A 23616-nucleotide genomic window follows, 5' to 3' on the forward strand; every position below is an offset into this window, starting at 1 on the left:
TTTTTGTTTTCCTAGCTAATTCTTCACCATACGAAGATTATTCTGTCCCCTTCACTGCTCTGATGCTGGTAACCTATTCTGTCTGTGGGATGTCACATGCTTCCTGTGCATCATATTCTATTGATGGTTATTGAGACAGGAGATAGCATGGAAATTAGTATAGACCAGTAATTCTCAACAGGCATTAGAACTGCCTTCCTAATGCCTTCCAGATGTTTTGAACTACAGTTCCCATCAGTCCAAGAGAGTATGGCCAGTGCTCAGAGATGATGGCAGTTGTAATTCAAAACATCTGGAGGGCATCCGGTTGGGGAAGGCTGCATTTGAACTTACTGTATTAGCATTATTAATCCTGAAGTGAAGATACCCCTAAAAGAATCTTTTCTCCATGATTTTTGAGTTGTCAGCCTGGTTGCATTAAAAAGCCCAAGTGCTGAGACAATGGTATGAGCTCATCATATAAATTCACATGCACTGAAATGAAATGGGAATCCAACAATATTCAAAATTATTATTATTTTGTAGTGAAAAATGATGTAAAATCAGATAATCCAGGAGGATAACTGAACAGAACACATACTTCATTATATATACTTCCATTAATATCTGCTCCATAGATTGGTGCCACAAAAGTTAAATTCTTCCAGTATTTACGCTCTAGGTCTTCATAGTCTAAATGTCTTGGGGTACAGTATCTGCAGAAAGCGAAGAAGAAAAAAGAGACAATAGTTACAAAAGACCAACATTTATATATTTAAAATGGTTTGTGTGTCTCGTATAACTGATGAGATTGTTCAAATAGTCTCACGTATCATTACCCCTTAAGAGAAGAAGGAACATTATGTATTGTTTTCAGGCAGACGTGTGTGCATATATAGGTCTTCCAGCAAAAAGTATTTATTGTACTGAAAATTCTTGTGAGTCTAACTCTGCTACTAGTTGATATCCACCTTTTGCAAAATCTGTCTCAACAATTTGGAATGAAATTCAATCTAATGCTCATATTCCTCCAATAAAATCACTTAATACATGGTTATTAAGATCTAATGTATTCCTTACATTCGCTCTACATTCATCTTTTTCACATGCATATCCTCCATGTGGTATATGTAGATTATAACTTCTGCTACAAGAATTGCAAGCTTTGGTTATGGTGCATCTAGTTATTCTTAGCTTTTTTTACATGTGCGATTTAAGTCTGCAGAATAGTCAGACTAAAAATATGAGGTTAAATGAGTCTACCTAGATAACATAAAATGGCATATGTTTTTGGGATAAGCACAGAGAACAATGAATGCGCTCCAAGGGTATATTATATTACTATGGTACATCTACAAACATATCTCTGAAATGAGATAAACAGATGAGTGCTTACAAAATGTGTCCTATTTAATTTTTGACACCATGGTTTATTTTTGATTAGCTCTGAATTCTTCTACATTTATCTGTGTTTGCATTTGTATAGCATAGTGGAGAGAAAGAAAAATACCAAGCCGCCTAGCATATCTAGGAGGCTTAAGTGACTTAGGTCCAGAGTACATGAAGGACCATCTCCTCTCATACCATTTTGCATTCTTCTTAAGATATTGGGGAAACCCTTCTTTGCACCATGTTTCTGGCTGAGGCACAATTGCTTGGAATGAGAGTGAGAGCCTTTTCATTGGCCGTGCCTGAATTGTGGTAACTTTACCCTGTGAGATCTGTTTGGGGGGCCCTCTTACTGTTTTTCGCCAACTAATCAAAACTTTCCTCTTCTAGCAAGCATTTGTTGTTGGTAGATCCCCATTTTAGAATGTTTCATCTGCTGAACCTTTTCCCTGTTTTATGTTACTGTTTTTAAAAAAGGATTATTTTGGTTTGATCCAGGATCTGCCTTTCAGGTAACAGAAGGGCTCTGATATCTGCCCTGAGCAAAGTAAATACACTGGAAGAGCTGGGTATACATTTTATAAAAAAATATATTTTTCATTGGCTCATCACAGAGTGTCACTACTTTGCTACCTCTCCCTTGATGTGTAACAAGCTGTATAGGTATCCAAGAAGTGATCTTATGTTAATTTGCATTATTCCTGAATTATAGCTTTTACTTAGAAACCATAAACTGCAATACATACAGTACATCATTTACTCTGAATTTTAACTTAATTACTCTGAAGTAAAGGGTCTGTACATTGTAGAACAAGCCATGGAATGAATGTACCTACTTGTCACTGTTAGCAAGTTGCCTAAACTCCTTGACAGTCATTGGCTTTTTCTGAATATTGTATTGAGTGAAGAGGCCTGACTGACCAGTAACCATCTGTTGAATTGGTGCTGGAATCATCAGACAATCAATGTCATCATAACTTTTCCTTGGCTTCCACTCCTTAGGAGGAATCACCTAGAAATTTGGGAGAACAGCACATTAACAGCAGCAAAGCAATTTAAACTATCACTTAAAACAATAAAGAATTTAAACTTCCCAGCTCATACAATTGAATGGGACAGCGCCTTCTAATGGATGTTCACAGCACAACTTCAACAGCACACAGCAGGAAATCCTGAGATATTTCAGAAGAATCAAGTTTTCCAAGGTTTATTTTTAAGTGGAATAACCGAAGGAAGGAGGAGGAGACGTGCAGAAGGTTCAGGACATCATCAAAATGACCTGCAAACTTCAGTGAGTGGCCAATCACGAGCATGCTATAAATCACTCATTTAAAGAAGCCCTGTGTAAGATCAGATTTGGTGGCATAATGGCAAGGCTAAAAGTTACCAGAATGCTTCTTTAGGTGGGCCCAATGGGACTTTTTACTCTTTTCTTTCAGGAGCAGGCTCCATTCTCATATAAAAAACTAGTTTTGAAGTGGCAGAGCTTCAAACCAGCTTGCCCTCTGGTAAGAAAAGAAACAAGTCAAAACCTTGCTGAATGTGGATAGGTAGTTGTATATTCTTTGGTCTGTGGCCACAGTGCCCAACGTTTTAACAGAGTATATTTCCAGACAAAGATTTATTGTGGAATTGCCATGGCTCATTCACTCAAAACTTATGGGAGATCCATATGATGTTGTGTTTTCCCCAGTCCTGCTTCTGTCTTTTTTCTTACTGGATGGATAATGGACTAGATAAAGACTAACAAATGGAGACTAAGTTCAAACAAGATAGGGGCACTGTAAGTAGATGGTTCCTCAGACTGATGGGGATCAGAGGATTTGTCCTATTCTGGACTGGGTTGAACTCCCTCTGAAAGATCAAGTTCATAGCTTGGGGCTACTCTTCGATCCATCACTGTCACTAGAGGTTCAAGTGGTATCCTAGTTAATATCCTATCTGGGGATGGACAATTTGGCTCCAATAATCCATCGTCTTGTATCCATCGTCTTCCCATTAAATTCAGAAAGACACTGGGCTGTCTTTGAAGATGATTAAGAAATGCAAAATGTGCCTGTGAGGACTTTTAACTGGGACCAGGCCTTATAAAGATATTATGCTGCTCCTATCTCGCCTTTACTGGCTTCCAATTCATTCCTGGGCCCTGTTCAGAGTACTAGTTTTGACATATAATGCTCTACATGGCTTGCAACCTTGGTACCTGATGGACCACTTCCATCCATATATACCTCCCTGTGTCCTTAGGTTATCTTTTGGAAGCCCTTCTCCAGCTGCCTCCACAGTGAGAAGTTCAGGTGGTATCCGGCCCCCAGCTCTGAAATGTTCTCAATAGCCAAACTTGCCTGGTGCCTACATTACTGTCTTTTTATTGCCAGACCAAAACCTTTATCTTCTCCCAAACTTTTTAAATCTGCATTTTAGTCCCATGGTTTTGTTTTTACTCCTGTTCGTACTGGGTGTTTTAGTTTTTGTGGTCTATGGTGTATTTTATGGTATTAAGCTGATATGGTACACTGATGGTGCAATAATAATAATAATAATAATAATAATATGCATTTGTTGGGCTTCTTATATGGGCCGTTATTTTAATTGTTTTGGGATTTAATTGTGTTTTATTGTTTTGATGTCTACAAGGCCTGGAGAGACTTTGTCTGAAGTGTTTAAGACATTTAATAAATAATAGATGAATCAATATCAAAACAGATTTATTTATGAGGAAAACCTTCCATTTATTTCAATCTTTACATCCTATCAGCCAGATTCATAGGTCCAAAGGAACTCCAATGTGTGTTTGAAGTCCCACAGTAATAAATATATTATATAAATAATGTAAAAGTCTATAAAATATATTTACAATCACCTCAGTTATCCGGACAGAAGAAGCTGATCAAGTATAACTAAATTCTGGGATTACCCAGCTCTGTAGCTGCCAACATTAATTCTAGGCCACAGCCGCTCAGAAAGGATGTCAGAAGCTACAGCACTTACAGCTCTCCAGTGCCCCCAACTGCCTCTCTCTTAGTTTTTAATCCGCAATGGTTATGATCTTCTGTCGTCATTACTGTAATTTTATTAGAACTGTATTTTCTTTACCGTATTTCTTCGATTTTAAGACACCATCGATTATAAGATGCACACTAATTTCAGTACCACCAAAAGAAAAAAAGCTTTGATTCTAAGAATAATAATCGCACCCGTGATTCTAAGATGCACCCTGTTTTTAGAGATGTTTATATGGGGGGGGGGAGTGTGTCTTAGAATCGAAGAAATACAGTAATTGTAATCTGCTTTGACAACATTTGTTAAAAAGCAGCCTATATATCTGTTAAAACAAACTGGCCACATTGGATTCAAACAAGATCCCTGAAAGTAACATGGTGTTACTGGTACTGACACGATAGTGAGGTGAAGGACCCTGAGTGTATGCGGCATCTGGAGAAGCTCAAATCGGATGGTGGCTAACCCTAAACACACAGACCCCTGCAAGTGATTGCCTTAAGGATCGCATCAGAAAAGGAGCCTAAAGCTTTCTAACCATCATTCCGCTTTAAGTGGTGTTGTTTGGAGAACGTAACCATTACACTGTTTACCATGTGATTTCCTCAATAAAAGAAGTCTCACTGATGTGTCTCCTGTCAGCTTGCCAGCACGTGTGAATGCCAGAGGGCCCAGGCATGAACATGACAGTATGGAATGACAAGCGGAGGATAAATGCCTTATGTAGTAAAGCTCTCTAAGTAGTATCTGTGCTAGCCTAGGCTCATGTCCCTCACGTAGTTTGACGGCAAGAGACTTGTAAGCATCTGGAAGAACAGCACACATTTTAACATAGCTCTTTCTATTGGCCCATCCCTTCAGTTTTTGGCTTCACCTCCAGGTGGATGGGCCTCCCCCCTCCTCCTGCACTGAGCAAGGGGTTGGACTCAATGGCCTTATAGGCCCCTTCCAATTCTACTATTCTATGATTCTATGATCACAGGACTCCTCTTTCCCACTGCATGGGCTTCTGGAAGTGGGTCCTATATTGCACTTTGGATTCTAAGTGGATCAACATTTCTGACAAATTAAAGACTATTGGTTTATAGAATTCAGATATATAGACAAATTTTTCTGTTTTCTGCCATCAAACCAGCAATATTCTATAGTTATAAAACAGGCACCACAGGGCACTTCTGGTTTCCCAGGAGATACACATGTGTGCACATACACAGGGTAGTGGGAGAGGGGGGAGGTGTGTGTGCTTGCGCATACCCTGCACTGAAAGGTACCTCCTCCTTGCCCCACCCACCTGACCTGATTGCTGCTTTACTGCTTCTATTAACAGCGTTAAAGAAGCGATCTGGGACAGCTACTGTCTAACTGCTCTAGTTCACACTATGACACTACATTTTTCAGTGGCAGTTTCCACAGCAATGACTAGGAAAAGATCGGGGGGGGGGGCACTGCCCAACCCTACTATAGAAGCAAGCTTCAACAACACTTGGGCAGTACCTGGGGAAGAAAGGCAATAAGTCAAGAAGCAGAACTTGACTGCTAGTATCAGAAGATAGCATGTCATTGTTCTGCAAAGCACCTTTTCATCCTCTGCTATGACTTGCAGACTTATGCAAAAGAAATACATATATTTGTTATATATAGCCTGTGGCTCTGAGCCTATAGCATCATTGGGGAGAGCCTGCTGGGCAACTTGAACATTCACCTCTCCTTCTTAGTTGTTGCACTGAGGGCCAAAGCTCTCTATTTTATATTATCATTTTAACATGTGCCTGGGAAATTCATTGGATAATCTAGCAGAGGAAGGGGATGTCCCTATCAGTGTGGTAATGGGTAGGGGGAGCTATTGCACTGGAGGATTAACAGGACAGTTGAGGAAAAGAGGGGCTAGACACTTTAGGCCTATCTCCTCTTCTGGTTCTTCCTCCAACCAAATGGTTCCTGGATGCCTTAACATCTTGCCTTCGGATCTGGTGGTGGTGGTGGTGCTTCTGCTGCTGAATGCCAGGTCAGTCCAAAACAAAATCTGCCTCATCCATGATTTAATTGTGTATTACTGAGTGTATTACTGGAGTGTATTACTGAAACCTGGGTGGGGGAGGTGAGGCCCAGCTGGCCTCAAAAATGTTTTGCACATCTCTTTTTGCTCATGGTTTCAGAGTCATCAGGGTTATCCCACCTGTTCTGGCACTCAGTCTCATATATATCTAATATTTCTACAACACATAAGTGAAGCACATCTGAACCCGGTCTTAGACTCAAAAAATAGGACAATGTAATGCCAGAGGGAGGGGGAAATAAATTTCAAAACAAATACTACACAGCTGATAGGGCATATTACGAGTTTCAGTAATCAATTTCCAACCTAGAATGTCAACATGTTGATAATAATAATTTTCGTTTGCATCACTCCTCCCACATCAAACAGAACAGGTACACAGTATATTTATTGCATTTTTTTTTTAAAAAAAATTAAGGCTAGGGTTGGAGGAATTGCCAGCAAGTAAAATTAAAGACAAAGAACAAATTCAGCATTACTGCATACAATTGTATATCATCACAACATAGTTAACTTGACCAAAGATCGTAACTATTCCATTAGAATAGCAGGATCCAAGGACATCCATTACTGATTCCAATATAATACTGGATATAAGTAAATATCACTACTACCAATCATTCCTGAAGCAAGCAAGCAATTCAAAATGAGAAAAGAGCTAAGATTTTATAAGTCATGTTTTGTTTATGTCATGTCTCTTGCTTTTGAAAATTTCAGTGCAACAAAATATGTACCAAGTTTGTACATGTTATAATGATAAAGCCCACTGACTTCTTTTAGCTGCCATGGAGAGGTAGAATATTCAATTTATAGTCTCTTACTATTGTTATAGTAAATTAAATATCTTAATTACTGCAGACATGATTTTAAGGTCACAAAACTGAAGCAATATGCCCTGAGACAGCCTTATTTCATCTATTTTGTTTGGATGTTACTGTATCTTTAGTTGAGATCTCATTAGGTGTATCCTGTTGCATCTTTCAGAAAACACCTGCATACTATGCTACATAAGTCTCAAATGTGCAAAACTGTATCTCAAGAGAGTTGTCCCTCTCTCTTTATCCAGTATGTATCATATACACAACCAAGGTATCCAACCAAGTCCAAATCTAATGCTTCCCTTAAAAAAACCCAAGAAGATGCACACATAATCCTTTGTGTGTAGACAGCTGTCTTTTCCACTTAAGAGAATGGAGAATTCTTGCAAGTGAAGAGGGCTCTATGTACTTGTGAGCCCCAAGCCCTACAACAGGAGCTGAGATATGCAAGACTGCCAAGAACAAGTACAAACAAAGGGGAAAATCCAATTGTGTCTGTCCACCAATGGATAGAATAGATACTATGGATGGAATAGATGCCCCTCCTCCTGCAGCACTCCCACATCTTTTTGAGGGGTAGAGGACACTCCAAAACAGCTTGGGGGGAGATTGCTTCTCATGCAACATTGAATGGAACCTGAATACAGCTTTTAAATTTATTTCCAATAGGAGACATGCTCTTATTCAAACTAAGAGATTCATCAGACGAGTGTTTTATTGCACGCTCGCTACTGCCCCCTTACAGATGACAACATCTCGTGCCTTTAGCTCATTTTTTAATCTGACTTTTTTTAAAAAAAAATGGAATGTGCCACATTCTCCTGCTGTGTGCAGGAAAAGCGACATGATAAAAACAGCCCCTGAATGCGCCATGTAGTCTTTATTTACTTCCTCTTTCCCCTCTGGGAAGAAAGAGAAAGTAATGAGGGACAAAAGTGGGGCAGAGAAGCAACGGTAAGGAAACATGATTTTGCCCTATGTGATGATGCTCTATGTGCTGCTTATGACCTATAAAGTCCTTTGTGACTTGTGAACAGACTACTTGAAAGACTGCAATCATATTACCATACACAGATTTTGAGATCTTTGGAAGTGAATTTAAGATCTTTACCCTCATCAGAGGCACATTCAGTGAGCGTGCGAGAGAGAGCCTTTTTAGTTGCTGCTCCAAAGCTTTCAAATTCTCTGCCAAGAAAGGCCATTTTTTGCCTTTCTATTGGCAGGCAAATACATTTCTATTCAGACAGGCTTTTTTTTAGGATGTTTTTAACAATGTATATTATGTTTTAATTCAGTTTTATGTATTTTATCACTTATTGTTGTTCCCCGCCTCGATCAAAATGGAGAGGCAGGTAAGAAATAAATTATTATTGTTGTTGTTGTTGTCTTTTAAGCTGTTTGCTGAAGTAATTTTTAACTAGTCGGTGATATTTAGTTTTTATTGATATGTTTTTAACAGCTTTGATATTTTAATTGTAATGTATTTTATTTATATTTTAGTGTTAGCCACTTTGAGCTATTTGTGGTGTAAAAGAAGGATAAATTATGAAGTAAAACTACCATCAGAAGTGTAAGTGTCAAAAAAAGGAATTTAGAAATGGCATTTTACAGCTTGCACAGACAATTCGTTTAATTTTTTTAAACAATGGCTAAATTATTTTTATTGCAGGAAATATCATTGAGTTAGCTTATATGTTGCAGCAATAGTATTTGAATGGCAACTTCAACCCCAGAATATGCGGAATTTTACATACATTACTATATAAGATTTTCAAGTATTAATAAGAAAGCATTCAAACCCATACAAAGTTTTTAGGCTATTTACTTTGTCATTTAGCATAGTAATAATATTCCTTCAAAATAATACTTACCAAGTAATGTATAAGAAACTATTGTGGAAAAACATTTTCATATTAGTATTGTAAATTCATTTGATAGAAGCTTTTTATAATGAATATACATATTAAAATTCATTATTCTGCCATCTACAATATTTTAAGGCATTTACCTTTGCCAATCCAGCACGATGAGCACCTTTTGATTCCATGTAAGCCAAGTACTTGTTAAACTCCCTGAATTCATCCATTGTGGGCCGAAAAGTCATGATTTTGCAGCTTGGGTTTGGCGGAGGGTCCAATGATTGAGCAGCCATGGCTGCTCTACGTTGAACCTGCTAGTAAGCAAACATACATTAGTCATGTTAAAGCATACTTGAATGGAAAATATTTTAAATGGCTTACATCGATGCAGCTAAAACTGGGGAACATTTTGTCTCTCCAGGCTCTTGATCCTGCATTACTTGCTTATGGATAATACAAATATATAAAGAGGAGGCCAAGAACAAAGATGAAACAAGATGGTTAGATACAGCCCAGAAATCTGAAGACTTTCAGAAGTAGTTCACTATTGCTTTCATCGTTTTGCATCTTGAACTCCATTATTTCAATGCAATTATATATGCCGATAAGTCTGACCAGGGATGGGATTTCATTCACTCCGTCCTTTGTTACAGAAACAAAATCTCACACGGAGGGATTCCATATACATTTTATGGAGACTCTGGACTTGATACCTAATTCATCAGTGGAATGCTCTCCATAGGACATAATACAGTTCCTACCCCTCTTTCCGTACACACATACAGGAATTCATCAAGCCAGGCCATTACAGGGAAGCTCTGTGTGCATCTGCCATATCTAATTCAGCCCTTCATTCACTGAAAAAATGCAAGTTCTGAGCTGGACAGGATAGGCGAAGTATGCACAAGTCTCCTAATCCCTATAATGAGCTAGCATGATATCTGTAGACATGTTGGGCGCGGGGGGAGGAAAAGAGCATATGAAGATCTCCCCATGTAAAGGCCCATAGAAGGATTTTTGTGTTGTTGTTTTAGAGAAATACTAAAAGCAACACAACTGATTGCTTATATAGGCCAAGTACTTTATCAACGTACTGAAGCCATAAATGATTTATCTAAGACTTTCCAGGACACAAATAACAAACAATAAATTTGAATCCTGTTTTTTTATATATTTGCTGTTCATAAATAATTAATTAAGAAACATTTTACTTGGCATTCTAAAAAAAATTCTGGCCAAGTCTATGAGGATGGGAAAGACTTTGAAGGATTAAAAGTATAGTTTTACCTGCTAATTTGATACCTGCCTTCTACATCAACTCAACAAAAAGGCCTCTTTCCACCTACGTACAGGGGAAGGGGGTGCACACAGAGAGAGAGAGAGAGAGAGAGAGAGAGAGAGAGATGGTATTACTGTTGATTTATAAAACATAACACTTACATATCTTTGCAAATGTTAGCAATACGTTTTTACCAATTTTTAAACAATATAGTTCTGTGAAAACCAATTAAGTTTGTTCAGCAGATATCATACTTAATTGTTACAAAACTGATTCCAGTCTAAGGAATATGCCTGATTAGAGAATATATACACATATATATGACTTCTAACATGGAAGTAGCAAGAGACAAACTTCATATGCTGAAGCTGCTCTGAAAACTGCCAGAAGCAGGAAATTAAATTGTGACAAGAAGGGTTTATGATGATGTATACGTTATATATTTGTATCTCTGTTTGTGATAGCAGAACCATTATGATTAAACCTCAAATCCTTCTAGAGATGTAGAAATCCTATTCCTTGTAATCCAATAGTTATGACAGTGAAAACTAATTTTCCAAAAAGTGGGGGGGGGGGGACATAAATATCTATACCTACATCAAAGGCTTTCAAGGCAAGTTCTAGTTAAGCCTTAGTCGTTTCACCCCCCACCCCTGTCCCCCAATAATGTCCTAACAAGGCCTTTTGCTGCTGGAGATTCTCTCAAACAGAGCAAATGTGTCATGTACAAATGCTACCTATCACCCTGTTGAATTAGTTCTTTGGTCCAGTAGGCAATCAGTTCAGGTACTAAAATTTCAATTTCAAGCTTACTTTGGCAGAGATACTGTTTTGTTCAACTTGATGGATGGCCTATGCTGGAGACGGCTAGGAGGAAGACTCCTGGGCCAGATCTACACCAAGCAGGATATGACACTTTGAAAACGTTTTGAAAACTGTATATGCAGTGTGTCCTGGGCCCCAACAGTTGTCACTACTGTTATAAACTTTTTTAAAGCAGTAGTATAGATCCTGCCCTGGATGTCCTAGGGCACAATCCTATGTGTATTTAGACCACACTCACACAAAAACACCTTTGACTTTTTTCTATCTAAACATGTATAGGATTGCACCCTTAATAGGTTTGGATAGCCTCCATGATATCCTCCTAGATGGGCTTTCAGGATTTGGGACTAGAGGTACAATATGTCATTGGCTCCAACTCCTACCATGAGGGTTTATTCCAGAAGGTGGAGTTGGGGAAGTGAGTGAGATCATCCAGGAATTTGGTGGCATCACTTCACTGATGACACTCAACTCTATTTTTTCTTTTACATCCAGTTCAAATGCAGCAGTGGGTGTGCTACACTACTGTGTGAGATTGGCAATGAAGAGCAATGGGTGGGTCATCTGCTCAAGGTAATTTGATGCTGTTTTGTTGATTTCATGTATTCTGTTTGTTTTGCATTTTTATTGAATTTATAGAAGCCTCCTGGAAGCACAATATATGGTAGGAGATATATGTGTGTGTATGCATAAGTATATGTATACGTAAGAAAGATAGACTAACTAAGGGCTCATCTATGCCAAGCAGGATATTCCACTATGAAAGCAGTATATAAGAGGCAGGAGACAGGTATATAAGAGGCACTACTGCTTTATAACAGTGCTAGCTGACATGCCCAGTGTAGCTCGGGTCCATGAATAATGTTTATAACATTTGTTTGATATATAATAAATTTCTATGCAACTTATTCATCTTTAGGTTGGTTGGGTTTTTTAGTTTGGTTGAGTTAGAAAATTAATTTGTTAGAATAAATGGAAAATTTACGCCAAGGTAGCATTGCCAAGGAGGGGAGGTAAGCGGCTGTCAGTGGACATGAACAACTCCGGCCAAGTCCTGCTGGGACTGCCTCAGCCCACACTTCTCACCCACAAAGTGCTCCATCAGGAGCCTGTACTGAAGGGCCGGGACTGGGCCGGGCACTTGCCCCCCTTCATCAAGCCTGTTTTGGGCGTGCGCATAGTGCATCCCTCCTCCTTCCCTCCCTCTCAAAGACATGCTGTTGTATCTAGTTATGATTTTAAAACCACACATGGCAGACGGGAGGAGGCACCGCAAATGGATCCAGCCCTTTTATGTGGGTTGTTTCCTTTTATGTGGAATTGGGTTGACTGCTTGAGACTGAGCTTAGGAATCACAATGACCGCCAAAAGCCAGTAAGTCTGGCCTCCCACCCAAGGCATGCTGGGAGTTCTGCCCAAGGCATGCTGGGAATTGTAGGCGTAAAGCTCGTTTTTTTATTAAATTCTTTAAAAAATACTTAAACCCCAAAAATTCATATTTTTAGATTTTTTTTCTGATCCACGTACACGAAGAGCTGTCTGGGTGAACAGCATTAAGGCAGTGCCATATCTGGAAGTGGGTAAACGTTTTGGGACATACATGACACACATACTTTCCGCTTTATAGGTAGAGGTTGAAGTGTACTAACAACTGTTGGGGCCCTTGACACATATCTTATACCGCTTTCATAATGCAATATCCTGCTTGGTGCAGGGCCCCAACAGTTGTCAGTGCACTTCAGTACCACTATAAAGCAGTAGTGTAGATCCTGCAGTGCACTTCAATACCACTATAAAACAGTAGTGTGGCTCCTGCCTCTTATATACCGCTTTCCTACCACTTTCATAGTGGAATATCCTGCTTGGTGTAGATGAGCCCAGAGTAACTTCAAAATATATTTAGAGTCAAATGTTTTAGCTTCCACCCTCATCAGTACCAGCTATGATATTAAATGGATACCAAGTATCACAGTTTGGAATGCTGGGAAATGAATGTTCCTAAGGAGAGAAGAAAATCAGATGTATGAGTGGTTTGAAGCTTATGAACTGTCTTCCAGAATAAGTCCATATAGTCTAAAAATTCTGAGTCTGAAGATCCAGAAGTTTTACTTTCTGTCAAGCATGTCAGTATCCTTTATTTGTTCAGTTGGGAGCAATTGTAAATCTGATAGACTATATGCAGGAGAGTTAATATATTTTGCATCAGACTGCTCTAGTTATTTTGGTAAGTATCGCAGATTTGTGGTTACAGAATCTTGTTCTTAGGTCCATTGTAGTTTTTCCTACATATTGCATATGGCATCCTTTTTTTAATATTCATTTAAATAAATTACATTAGCAGAAATGCATGTTACCGATTGTCTAATGCAATACATTTTGATAGTAGTTGTTCCTCTAAAAGAAGTGGTTTCTTGGAGGTAACTGCAGGTAATACAATTGGGGTGATCCTGGGTTGCAAATATCTTGTTTAACTGCTGCTTTAACTGGCTTTCTAAATGCAATGCTTGGTGAAGAATTAATGGCTTCCGTTAAATGAGCGCAATAGGATATAATAGGATAACTGTCTTTCATTATCTGGTGTTAATAAGGGCTAGCAGAATGGTAGTCCACAACAAATGGAATGTGATATTCTTTCAAAGAGTTAGCCTTTACTTCATAAAGGAGGATAACCCTGGATATTACTAACGCTCTATTGATACTGAAAACTATAAAGTGACTAGGGTATCCACATTGTTGGAGATGTTCTTTAAGCTCATTACATCTTTTTGAGAAGTTTTGTTCATTATCGCAGATGTGTTTTATCCTAAGAGCCAAACTATATATAATGTTCTTCTTAGATGGTTCAGATGACATGGCCTGTAATTAAGGTACAGGTGGGATTGTGGGTTTTTAATTGGCCTGTTACTGATAAACTTTATCGCTGGGTGGATAGTGTTGATAAACTTAGCAAAATTCTTCAAATTATCCCTTCCATAGTCCCATATGACAAAGATGTCATCTATTGAATGCCACCATATGCTGGGCTTATAGGTGAAAGTTCTGCCAATAATTCCTTCGAATTGTCACATAAATAGGTTGCCATATGATGGGGCCATACCTATTCCCTTTGCTTATCTTAGAATTGTAAATAGCTATTGTCCTCAAACATGAAATTGTGTCTTAACCAGGGAAGTTAAAATGCAAATACTGGGTTCATTAGAGGTTCTGCTGTGTGTCTATGTGTGTGTGCACACACACAAACACTTACCTTTAGTTCTCATGTGACCCTCAGAGAAGTGTGTTGTGACTTGTCAAAAGTTTCATGGATTCATGGAGTAAAATCCAAGGGCCTACTTAGAGTAGACCCATGAAAATGAATGGTATTTAAGTTAGTCATGACTAAGTTCCATTCATTTTAATGGGTCTACTATAAGTAAGAATTAAATTAGATTTTATCCATGATCATCTCAAATCAAGTGGCTGTACTTGGCTTAAAATGGTACACCGTAAATTACCTGGTTTGTCTCCAGTTGTCACTTGGGCCAAATTGAGCCACCACAGTACTTTAACTGGATATTGAGGACCTGACAGTTTGATCTCAGAAGTTGAAAGAGTGTAAATATTTCTAAAGAAAAATCTCGAACATCAGTAACTACGCAGGATGTTAGTGCATATGCCTACCTTACTATCCTAAGGATCTTAACTAGCAAACCTAACACATGGATCCATGGGGCAACCCTGTCATTCTGCTTACACGATTAAGATAGCACTAGCACAAGTGATCTCTAGAGCAACAACAACAGTGTATGACAGCAACATATGCTATTGGCATTATGATAGAGATCGCTTACACTAGTGCTACATCAATGGCGCAAGTGGAGTTGCAGTGTTGGATACTGTCCAAAGTCTATACACCAAACCTTTCTGGTATAAAATAAGTGCCAGGATCCTTCCAAAAATCTTCCAAAAGCCTCCCTCCAAAAATCTAAAAGCAAAGTCAGAAAATTAAAACAGTCTTTTCTAAGACAATAAGATTGGCATTAATCTGACCAGTTTGTCCATGGTATGCTTCCTAGGACCTAAGGCTCACATAATTAATGGAAGCTTTAAACTTTGCTCTATAGCTGCAATTTGAGCTGCGAGGCAGTTTCTTCTTTAGACATGACTACTTCCCATTTTGCAGACAATTTTGCCATCAGTTCACCTACACCAATTCTGTCAGAAAGGGGCAGAAGAACAGTGAACCACATGTCTTCCAGTATAAATGATTGGGCAGAGACATACATAATAGTTTACAGAGAAAAGCATATGCCATATTCCATGGTTAATTACATGCCTTAGTCTCAATCGCGGCAAAGCAGAATATAATGTTACACTGCTATTCCATCACATAACAAAGAAAAAAGGCCTCCAGACTCAGTCACAGTTAACCAAATCTCACGTGTCCAAATTATGTTATGCCAGCTGTGATTTTCTTCTAAACAAGGGGAGCCAAGAGGATCTTTGTTAAGCACAAAATGTTTGCAACAGTCAAATCTGTCAAGCTATTAAATATCACATGCTAACATCTATTTTCAAAGCACAAAAAATGAGACAATGGCTATGTTTGCACTTCACAATATGGTAAACCAGAATTCTAAAGAATCCTTACTCTGAATGAGCAAATATCCTGGTGCACACTCTTTGATCACTCCTACTTGGCTCCTCCTGCCAGTGGGAGCAGCCAGGGACTCTCCAACCATGGTTTATTCAGTATGATGTCTGAACTGGAAATTCTGGCTTCTTGTTCTCCTAACAAGTCAGATTTATAAGCGAAGAACAAACCTTGGTAGGAGAGGAACAAGCCAGAGTTCTCAATTTGAACTTCATGCTAGGGAAACCACAGATTCAGAGTCCCAGGCGTGTAGGAGCCAAGCAAGAGCGATTGAATAGTGTACACTAGTACATTGGCTCACCTGAACAAATATTGCAATTAAGGCATTTAGCATACTATAAATGCATGTTGGTACATTACTGCCTATTAAGATGAAACAAACGTTTGACTAATGAAAACCATCTTGTAAAGATAATGTTTCACTGAGCTATACTGCCAATGGAATAGATCAAAACCATGGGAAACAAACTAAAGCAATATTCAGCACAAAGCAGAAAAGAAAGTATTTATTGGACAAAGTCCAATAAAGAGCTTCAAGCATTTCAGTTAACAAAGTTCATACATACAAAGCCTGTATTTTTCAGCAAGAATGACAGAATCAGAATCTGCTTATAAATTGGGACAGCCCAATGACCCCATATGACCAAATCTCTACAGATAAAAGGGGAAAGAAAAGGTGAATTAGTTCTAAAGTAGATGAAGACATAAAATCTGAAACAAGCCATATGTAAATACAGCTGTACAGACACAGGATAAATTTGCAGATCCCTCTAACCACTCCTCAAAGAAGCTCATATCCATACAGTGCTTTGATAGGAGGGACTACCCTGGGAGCCTGAGGTTTGGGTCTCTACAAAAAATTCTGTATCACCATCATTTGTGCTGATGAAACCTAATTGTTATCCTGTAAGTAGTTTGGACCATGAATTACGTTAATAAAAAATGGTTAATGTGTTTTCTGATGGCAACATCAGAGTAGTGCAAGAAGATGTTCTTGGTTCTGTTGACAGAGAGGGCTTGGGCAGGACCATGATATTTGCCATATAATGGAGGGCAGCATTCAACCACAGAGTAAGTTGTCCCGCATGGAACTACTGGTAACTGAGCTGCAGTGATTCTGAAGCAGCCTTTGAGGGGGAGCATTTTCAGTGGCAGCTATGATTATAAACTTGAAGAAGGCTCAAGGATGTGGAACTTCCTCTACTATACTTGATAACAATCCATGTAATGGACGAAGAGATTTCTAGTAGTAGCTATGAATATATATATGCTTGAAGATTTTTCTAGTATTTTATCAATAATGGCTGTTTTAATTTACTATAGCTAAAAGACTCTTCTGTTGCCTATGTATTTTTCCTGAATTAGAGAGAAAGACACTTCATTCAGTCCCTATGCAGCACAGATAATGCCCCAGAGATAGCCTGCAAGCATTACTTTAGTTACATCAGCAGTTTTCATTAACTTGTAAAATCGTAAATCCTATTTTAGAGACAACAGTCCTCTATCTGAAGGGCTGTCCTGACTGCCCAGTTTAAAATTAAAGAACCACAAGAAGGAAGATCAAGGACCTTGAAGTTGCCCATCAACAGTTAGCACTTGGACAGCAGACTGAGCAGGCATCCAGGACTCCTGGTCACAATCTTCCACACCATGGTGAGCTGTATCGCATTTCTATTTACACTGGGGTAATCATTTGTAAATATGCACATATCATTTAAAGAAGCATTTGTTTTGGTCATGCATTTCCTCTTTTTCAATGATGCCTAAATTGCCACTCTAATAAAACATATCTCTCAGACATGCCGAACAGAATACAAGTGAAACTTCTAAGGAAAGTTCTATGATGATTACTTACTAGAAACATGTTTTGAATAAAATTTTAAGAAACTCAAGCTTCTTGCTATTATTCAAAAGAACCTGTTCTGACACATATGCATCATCACACTGCTCAGATAAAGAATTGCAACCTATATAGGAGATTTAGAAACACTAGGAACCCATCCAAGTGCAAAAGCATATACAAGTTTTAAAAGTTCCCATTTATGCTTTCTCCTAATCAAATCCAGAAGGTACAGAAAGAGAAAGATAGTAGGAAAAAGGCATTTCTTTGGCCTCTGGTTTATTCCAATGCGAGATTTCAAGTTTATAAGACAGTCCCCTTCGGATCTCAAAGAAATATAAAAGTTTTACTTTTAAAAATTTAATGTCTACATCTTTAAAGAAATTACTGTTTTACTCTGATAAAATATTCAAATGGAAAAGTCAAAGTTAGAACTGGAACTTTAAAAGCATTAACAACCCTCATAGTAATAGACACCATTACTATGTTGTTTACAGAAAACATAAAGAACCCACCCAAACAGAAGCCATCTTGAAATATGTTATACTTCTCAGTCACTGCCTTGCTAAAATATGTTCATTTCTAAAAGAATTTCCTTTGCAAATGTATCCCATTTTTGCTCCTTCTGGTATAGCGGCACATATTAGTAGCATGGGGAAACCAATTTTTCCAGTGCTTTTGGGATTTGACACACAGACCTAATTCCCTCCATTCAACTGCAGCCAAAATAACAAAGGTAATCAGGAGTAAGGAGGTAGATGTGTTGATAAGAAGATGGAAGGGAAGGACTGAATGACTTGAATTACAATCTAAGAGCTCCATCACACTGGGGGGGGGGACACGCTCCCTACCATTGCTTCTCCGCCTGTGTTTTGTTCCTCAGTTACTTCCTCTTTCAAAAGAGGAAGTACACAACGAGCACACGGCCCATTGAGTCCGCTGTTCCAATGGTGCTGCTTCTCCTGCACACAGCAGGAGAGAGCAGCAATTCTGTGTTTAAAATACATCAAACTTAACCAAGGTTCTTTTTGTTACGAAAGGAAGGCCACAAGGGGCGGAAGGGGTACAGGAGGCAGATGACGTCATGTGAGGGACCTGAGCAAACTCTGTGAGTGCCCAGTAACGACTGCGCATTAAAATGCTTGTTGGATGGAGCTTTAAGCCAGAGAAGGCCTTTTGTCATCATAATACTAGTCTAATACTTGGTGGAAACATCACAAGTTTCCAAAATTCATATTCCTTGTAATTGAGGAAGGAACACAGACTTGGCTTGGTTCTAATAAATATATTGCCTCACCATTGATTTTGAAATTTACACTTTGAGAGTTTCCTTTCCTCCAACCCCGCTCCCCCTCCATACTTTTCGTAACCTCTAGCCTAATTTAGAGAACTGGAGATCACAAAATCTTGATCATAATTTTGTATAATAACAGTATTGCCTGACTGTAGAGTTTCATTTTTAAAAAAGGATAACTTGACTTTTTTTATGTATAAAATGTTAACCTTATTATATGGAAAGATGCTTCGTTGATTTGAATGTAATTTGTAGTTTACTTCCCTAAATGTATTAATAACTGGGGGTGTTATCCTTGTACATGTATAAACTAAATATGCTCACTGGAGTCTCAATGTTTAGACATTGTGAGGCTTGTGCTGATTATGCCATGATTACAGTTTCAGTTATATAGTTTTTACTAGAAAATATCCCAATAAATAAGATTCTGGTTACACAGAATTAGCTTCAACCACTGTTGAATAAAAATGCATATAATGAAGTAGATAACAAATTTAACATAAGAAACAATTGGAAATTCCAAAATCAACGAGAGAACAGCAACGACCAGATCTTGAAGTCCATACATGATTGACTATTTCCATGGATTCAAGAATTAATAAGTAAACACCCACTAACAACATTTTCCATAAACATGAGTGCAAAGGCAACGTAAATGACAGCTGGGCCTTAAGAGCCGCTTTCCTGTACCATTTTTTCGCACTTAGGGTGAGTAGCACTCTCAATACAAAGAATCTGGAATGAAACCCTGCTGCTTTCGTTTCTTCCTACCCAACAGGCATTTCTCTGCTCAATCAAGTTGTACCAACAGGGACACCAAACACCCTCTTGGGTTACTGCTTTTACAGGAATTTATTTTACTGGAAATTGCTATTACATGGCTATTTTCCGCCTTGTCCTGGCTGATAATCTTGAGAGGCAAGCAACCCCCGAAGAGCCACAAACTTTGACCACAGAGAGGCCAATCCCTATTCTCTCTCTCTCTCTCTCTCTCTCTCTCTCTCTCACACACACACACACACACACACACACACACACACACACCATTTCATTAGTCAGACGTCCTAAGTGATTTCCTCACTCCCAGTAAGTCTTCCTCACTAGCTGCTCTGTTCCTTCCTCCAGCCCTTCTCACCCATTGGTATGGAGCTCAGGTCATCTCTTTTGTTGTCCAGCCCATCCTCCTGGTAGGTCCCACAACACACACACACACACACCCCTTATTATCCCCCCCGCCCCGTATGTCTGTCCTACTCCCTAACCCTCTGCCTCCATATCTTTTCCCTATCCCGCTTCTCAATGCACCTCACAACGCCGCCACCAACACGCCTTCCTCCCCCACCCCGCTGCCTTCACCATCCTTACGCACAGCTGCCACACGGGGCCACCTCTCTATCCCGGGGGGGGGAACCCCTCCATCCATCCCTGTCCCCACCCATCACCCCCAGCAATCCACCCGGCCGGGCCAGTGCCCCCCTTCAGCCTCCGCTCTCCCCCACGGCGCCCCCTTCCACCTGTCCTGTCCTGTCCTGCCCCTGAATGCTGTTCCTCCCTCAGGAGCAACACAACCTTCCCCGGGCAAACCCACCTATCCCCGCTTCCATAACTGGTTCTCTCCTCTCCCGTTTTACCTGTACGTGAGACCGGGGGTCGACCGTGCCAGAGCCAAGAGCGCTGCCTGTCAAGAGCCACCGCACTTCCGACCGCGGTTGTAACTACTTGCGTCCCCCTCGTTTGGTGGGACTTGTTGTTCCTTACGCGGATGACAGCTACAGGCTGCGCACGCGCAACCCAGTCGGCAACTCTCACTCACACATATTACCCCCCCCCTTCCTCCTTTCCTCTCTACCCTCGGTCGCCGCGAGATCTTTTGGGGGAAAGAAACCCTGTGGCGTCACGTGACGTGAAGCGGCTTCCTCTCTGGAGGTCACGTGACCGAGGGAGGTGTTCGCGCGACCTGCGCTGCTATGGTGTCACTCGCTTGAACGTTCCGAAAACTGGGAGGGGAGGTGCACAGAGAGAGAGAGAGAGAGAGAGACCAAAGAAAAAAGGAAGGCGAAGGCCTGTTGTTGTGATGTCACATGGGGTCACCACGTGGGATGCCGGCAGTTGGGTTTTGTTTTTGCTTTTGGCTGCAAGCTCTCCCTACAGATCGCCCGGTGTGAGATGGGAGCGTCGCGCGCCTATCCAAAGGGCTGTCATAGGCGCTGATTCGCCTCCCTCTTCCCCACCCCCACCGTGCCTTTCCCGTGGAGCGCTACAGACTTGCGTGAGCGACAGGTAGCTCGCGCTTGTGTGGCGCGGGGGGGGGGCGCTCTGGCTTTGCGCGTGCGCGCATCTTCTCCACACGCGCAGTCCGGCCTGTCTGGGCGCCGCCCGCCGCGAGGCACGGCGAGCCGTGCTGCCACAGGAAGGAAAGCTGGGCGCGTCTGCTCGTTGTCAGCCTGCCTAGCTGACTTGACAGTAGCCCACGAGCCTAGCGGTAAGTCTAGAAAAGGCCGAGGAAGGAGGCCCCGATGTACACGCACGTACGCCGCCTGTCAATAGAAATGTCCGCCCTTAATTTGAAGGACTGTGGGAAGTGAAAGAGAGAGAAAAGAGTGCGCTTGTGCCTGCGCTTCCCCTACACAAGAACAGTGGGTGCCCATTATTCCAGGATAATCTGGACCCACCGAGCAGCCTTAGCAGTTCTTTCTCTATTAAACATTTCTGCCCATAACAGCCTATTCCTAGTCCGTAGCGTAGCACTGTGTTTATTCCAGCAACCTCAGAAATAATTGGGCTTAGCAGCACCAACACTTGATTTCAGCGCCACAGTCTGACTAGAATAGCATTCCCCAACATGGAGCCCTCCAGGTGTTTTGGACTACAACTCCCAGCATTCCTGACCATTAGCCATGCTGCCTACGGGTGACGGAACTGAAGTCTAAAGTGGGGAAGGCTGGTCTAGAACACTACAGTGGGGCTGGGTGGTTTAGAACATATGAAAAAAGAAATAAAGATGACTGCTTTTGAGCATATGCTGAGTGAGAGTAACAACAATAATAATAATAATAATAATAATAATAATAATATATTTATTTATTTGTTACAACACTAATAAAAACACCATAAAATACATACAACTAATTCAAACGTTTACAACAGCCCGCTTCCCCTATGTATTTGAGGAGAGTTTTTGAGTGCAGTTTTTAAACTTTGGCCAGTGCCAAGTTTTGAGTTCAATGAGATGGGCAGACAGTTCCATCATTTTTTTCTCTAAAGAAATGTCCCACTGTGTTCAGTTGGGTGTACTCTCAAATGAATGTGCACCGTAGATGTAGCCTTGAAAGTCCCATTGATTTCATTTGGAAAATTAAGCAACTCCTTAAATTTCTGCCAATGAATTAAATGGAACTTGATTTCCATTCTTAACCTTTGTCTGGATTGTGCCCATAATCATTTGACAGATGTATGCTGAAAGGCATGCCTTCTTTAAAACATCTGATTATGTTGAATATGTAATATTTTTTGCTAAAATACTTTTTCTGCTTCTTTCATAATTAAAGAATATGTATGAGAAAGTTGTACCATAATTCCTCTTCCAAAATCTACATGAAAACTAGTGTTAATCCTAGAATTTAGATCAGAAGGTGAGGTTGCTGATTTATATTGTACATTGCTATGAGAACCCTAGTGGATAGAAAGTTGATATATAAATATTTTAAATAAATAGATAAATATCAAATGCCTGTGTAGTTATAATAAATATAGTTAATGAAGTGCCTGTAGCAGCTTCATGCATTGTACATATGCTTGGATTCAAAGATGCCCAAGAAAATCTGCAGTCATGGAACAGGGTTTTCCTGCCCCTTCCTCCTCACTACAACCTCCTATACTCTCCAGTAAATGATGCATGAGGGTCAGGGGACTCTCCAGAACCGAATAGGATGTGGCTTGGAATCCTTCTCACCTTGATGTGAGAAGTTCCTTTCACTTTGTACAAGAGCAACTTTTGATCCAAACCAGAAAAAGTATTTTTTCATAATCCCTAGATAGGAAGAAGTTTCCATCTCTTATGAGCTCAAGTAAACTTATGATTTATGCTGTCAATCTTTTTATAACATAACCATATGAATTGGTCTTATTACTGAAACTGTTGTTGCAGTTGTACATTGCATTGTAATGTTACTGGGATGACAAAGTGGTCTGTTATTTTTATTTTCATTTTTTTTTTCTATCTTGTGTTGAAACACCAGATGGCAGTGATGAGACAGCAAACAAATACTGGATAGACTTTGGAATTCAGTCAGGCTACCATTCTTTCTGTGTAGAAATAATGCCTTGATATTTTAGAGGAGCTAGCTGGCACTGAGTATTTCTTTGGTCTTGATTTAAGCATATTAAGGTGCAATCCTATGCATGTTTAGACAGAAAAAAAGTCATACAACTCCTAGCTTCCCTCCAGCCACTGATGGTGAAGGAGCACACTGGAAATTGTAGTACTTTTTCTGTCTAAACATACATAAGATTTCATCCTTAAAGTTTTATCTGATCATACATGTAAATCTGAACTGTAGCATAATAATTCAGAACTCTACCCAAGCAACATATGTTTATTGCCTTTTGCTGAACAAAAAAATGGCAACATTCCCCTTAGGTGTC

The 23616-nt window shown here is 39.9% G+C and overlaps 1 protein-coding gene across 3 annotated transcripts in view; it reads right to left on the reverse strand.

Annotated features, from left to right (window-relative positions):
• The window catches only part of KDM4C (lysine demethylase 4C), a 226921-nt gene extending 206146 nt beyond the window's left edge, over positions 1–20775 (reverse strand). Inside the window, exons 1-5 of one of the 3 annotated variants that reach the window (XM_063129270.1) lie at positions 20604–20775; positions 10389–10443; positions 9251–9415; positions 2205–2380; positions 581–695 (exon numbers count right to left, since the gene is read on the reverse strand). In XM_063129270.1, coding sequence (XP_062985340.1) covers positions 581–695; positions 2205–2380; positions 9251–9394 — 435 coding nt within the window. In that variant the 5' untranslated portion in view covers positions 9395–9415; positions 10389–10443; positions 20604–20775. Of the gene's footprint in view, positions 1–580; positions 696–2204; positions 2381–9250; positions 9416–10388; positions 10444–13043; positions 13063–20603 lie in introns of those variants that run through there. The other 2 variants (XM_063129271.1, XM_063129269.1) reach the window with 2 other exon arrangements.
• Between the last annotated feature and the right edge of the window lie 2841 nt (positions 20776–23616).

The sequence above is a fragment of the Elgaria multicarinata genome, chromosome 6, assembly GCF_023053635.1.
Source record: "Elgaria multicarinata webbii isolate HBS135686 ecotype San Diego chromosome 6, rElgMul1.1.pri, whole genome shotgun sequence".
Taxonomy (NCBI): domain Eukaryota; kingdom Metazoa; phylum Chordata; class Lepidosauria; order Squamata; family Anguidae; genus Elgaria; species Elgaria multicarinata.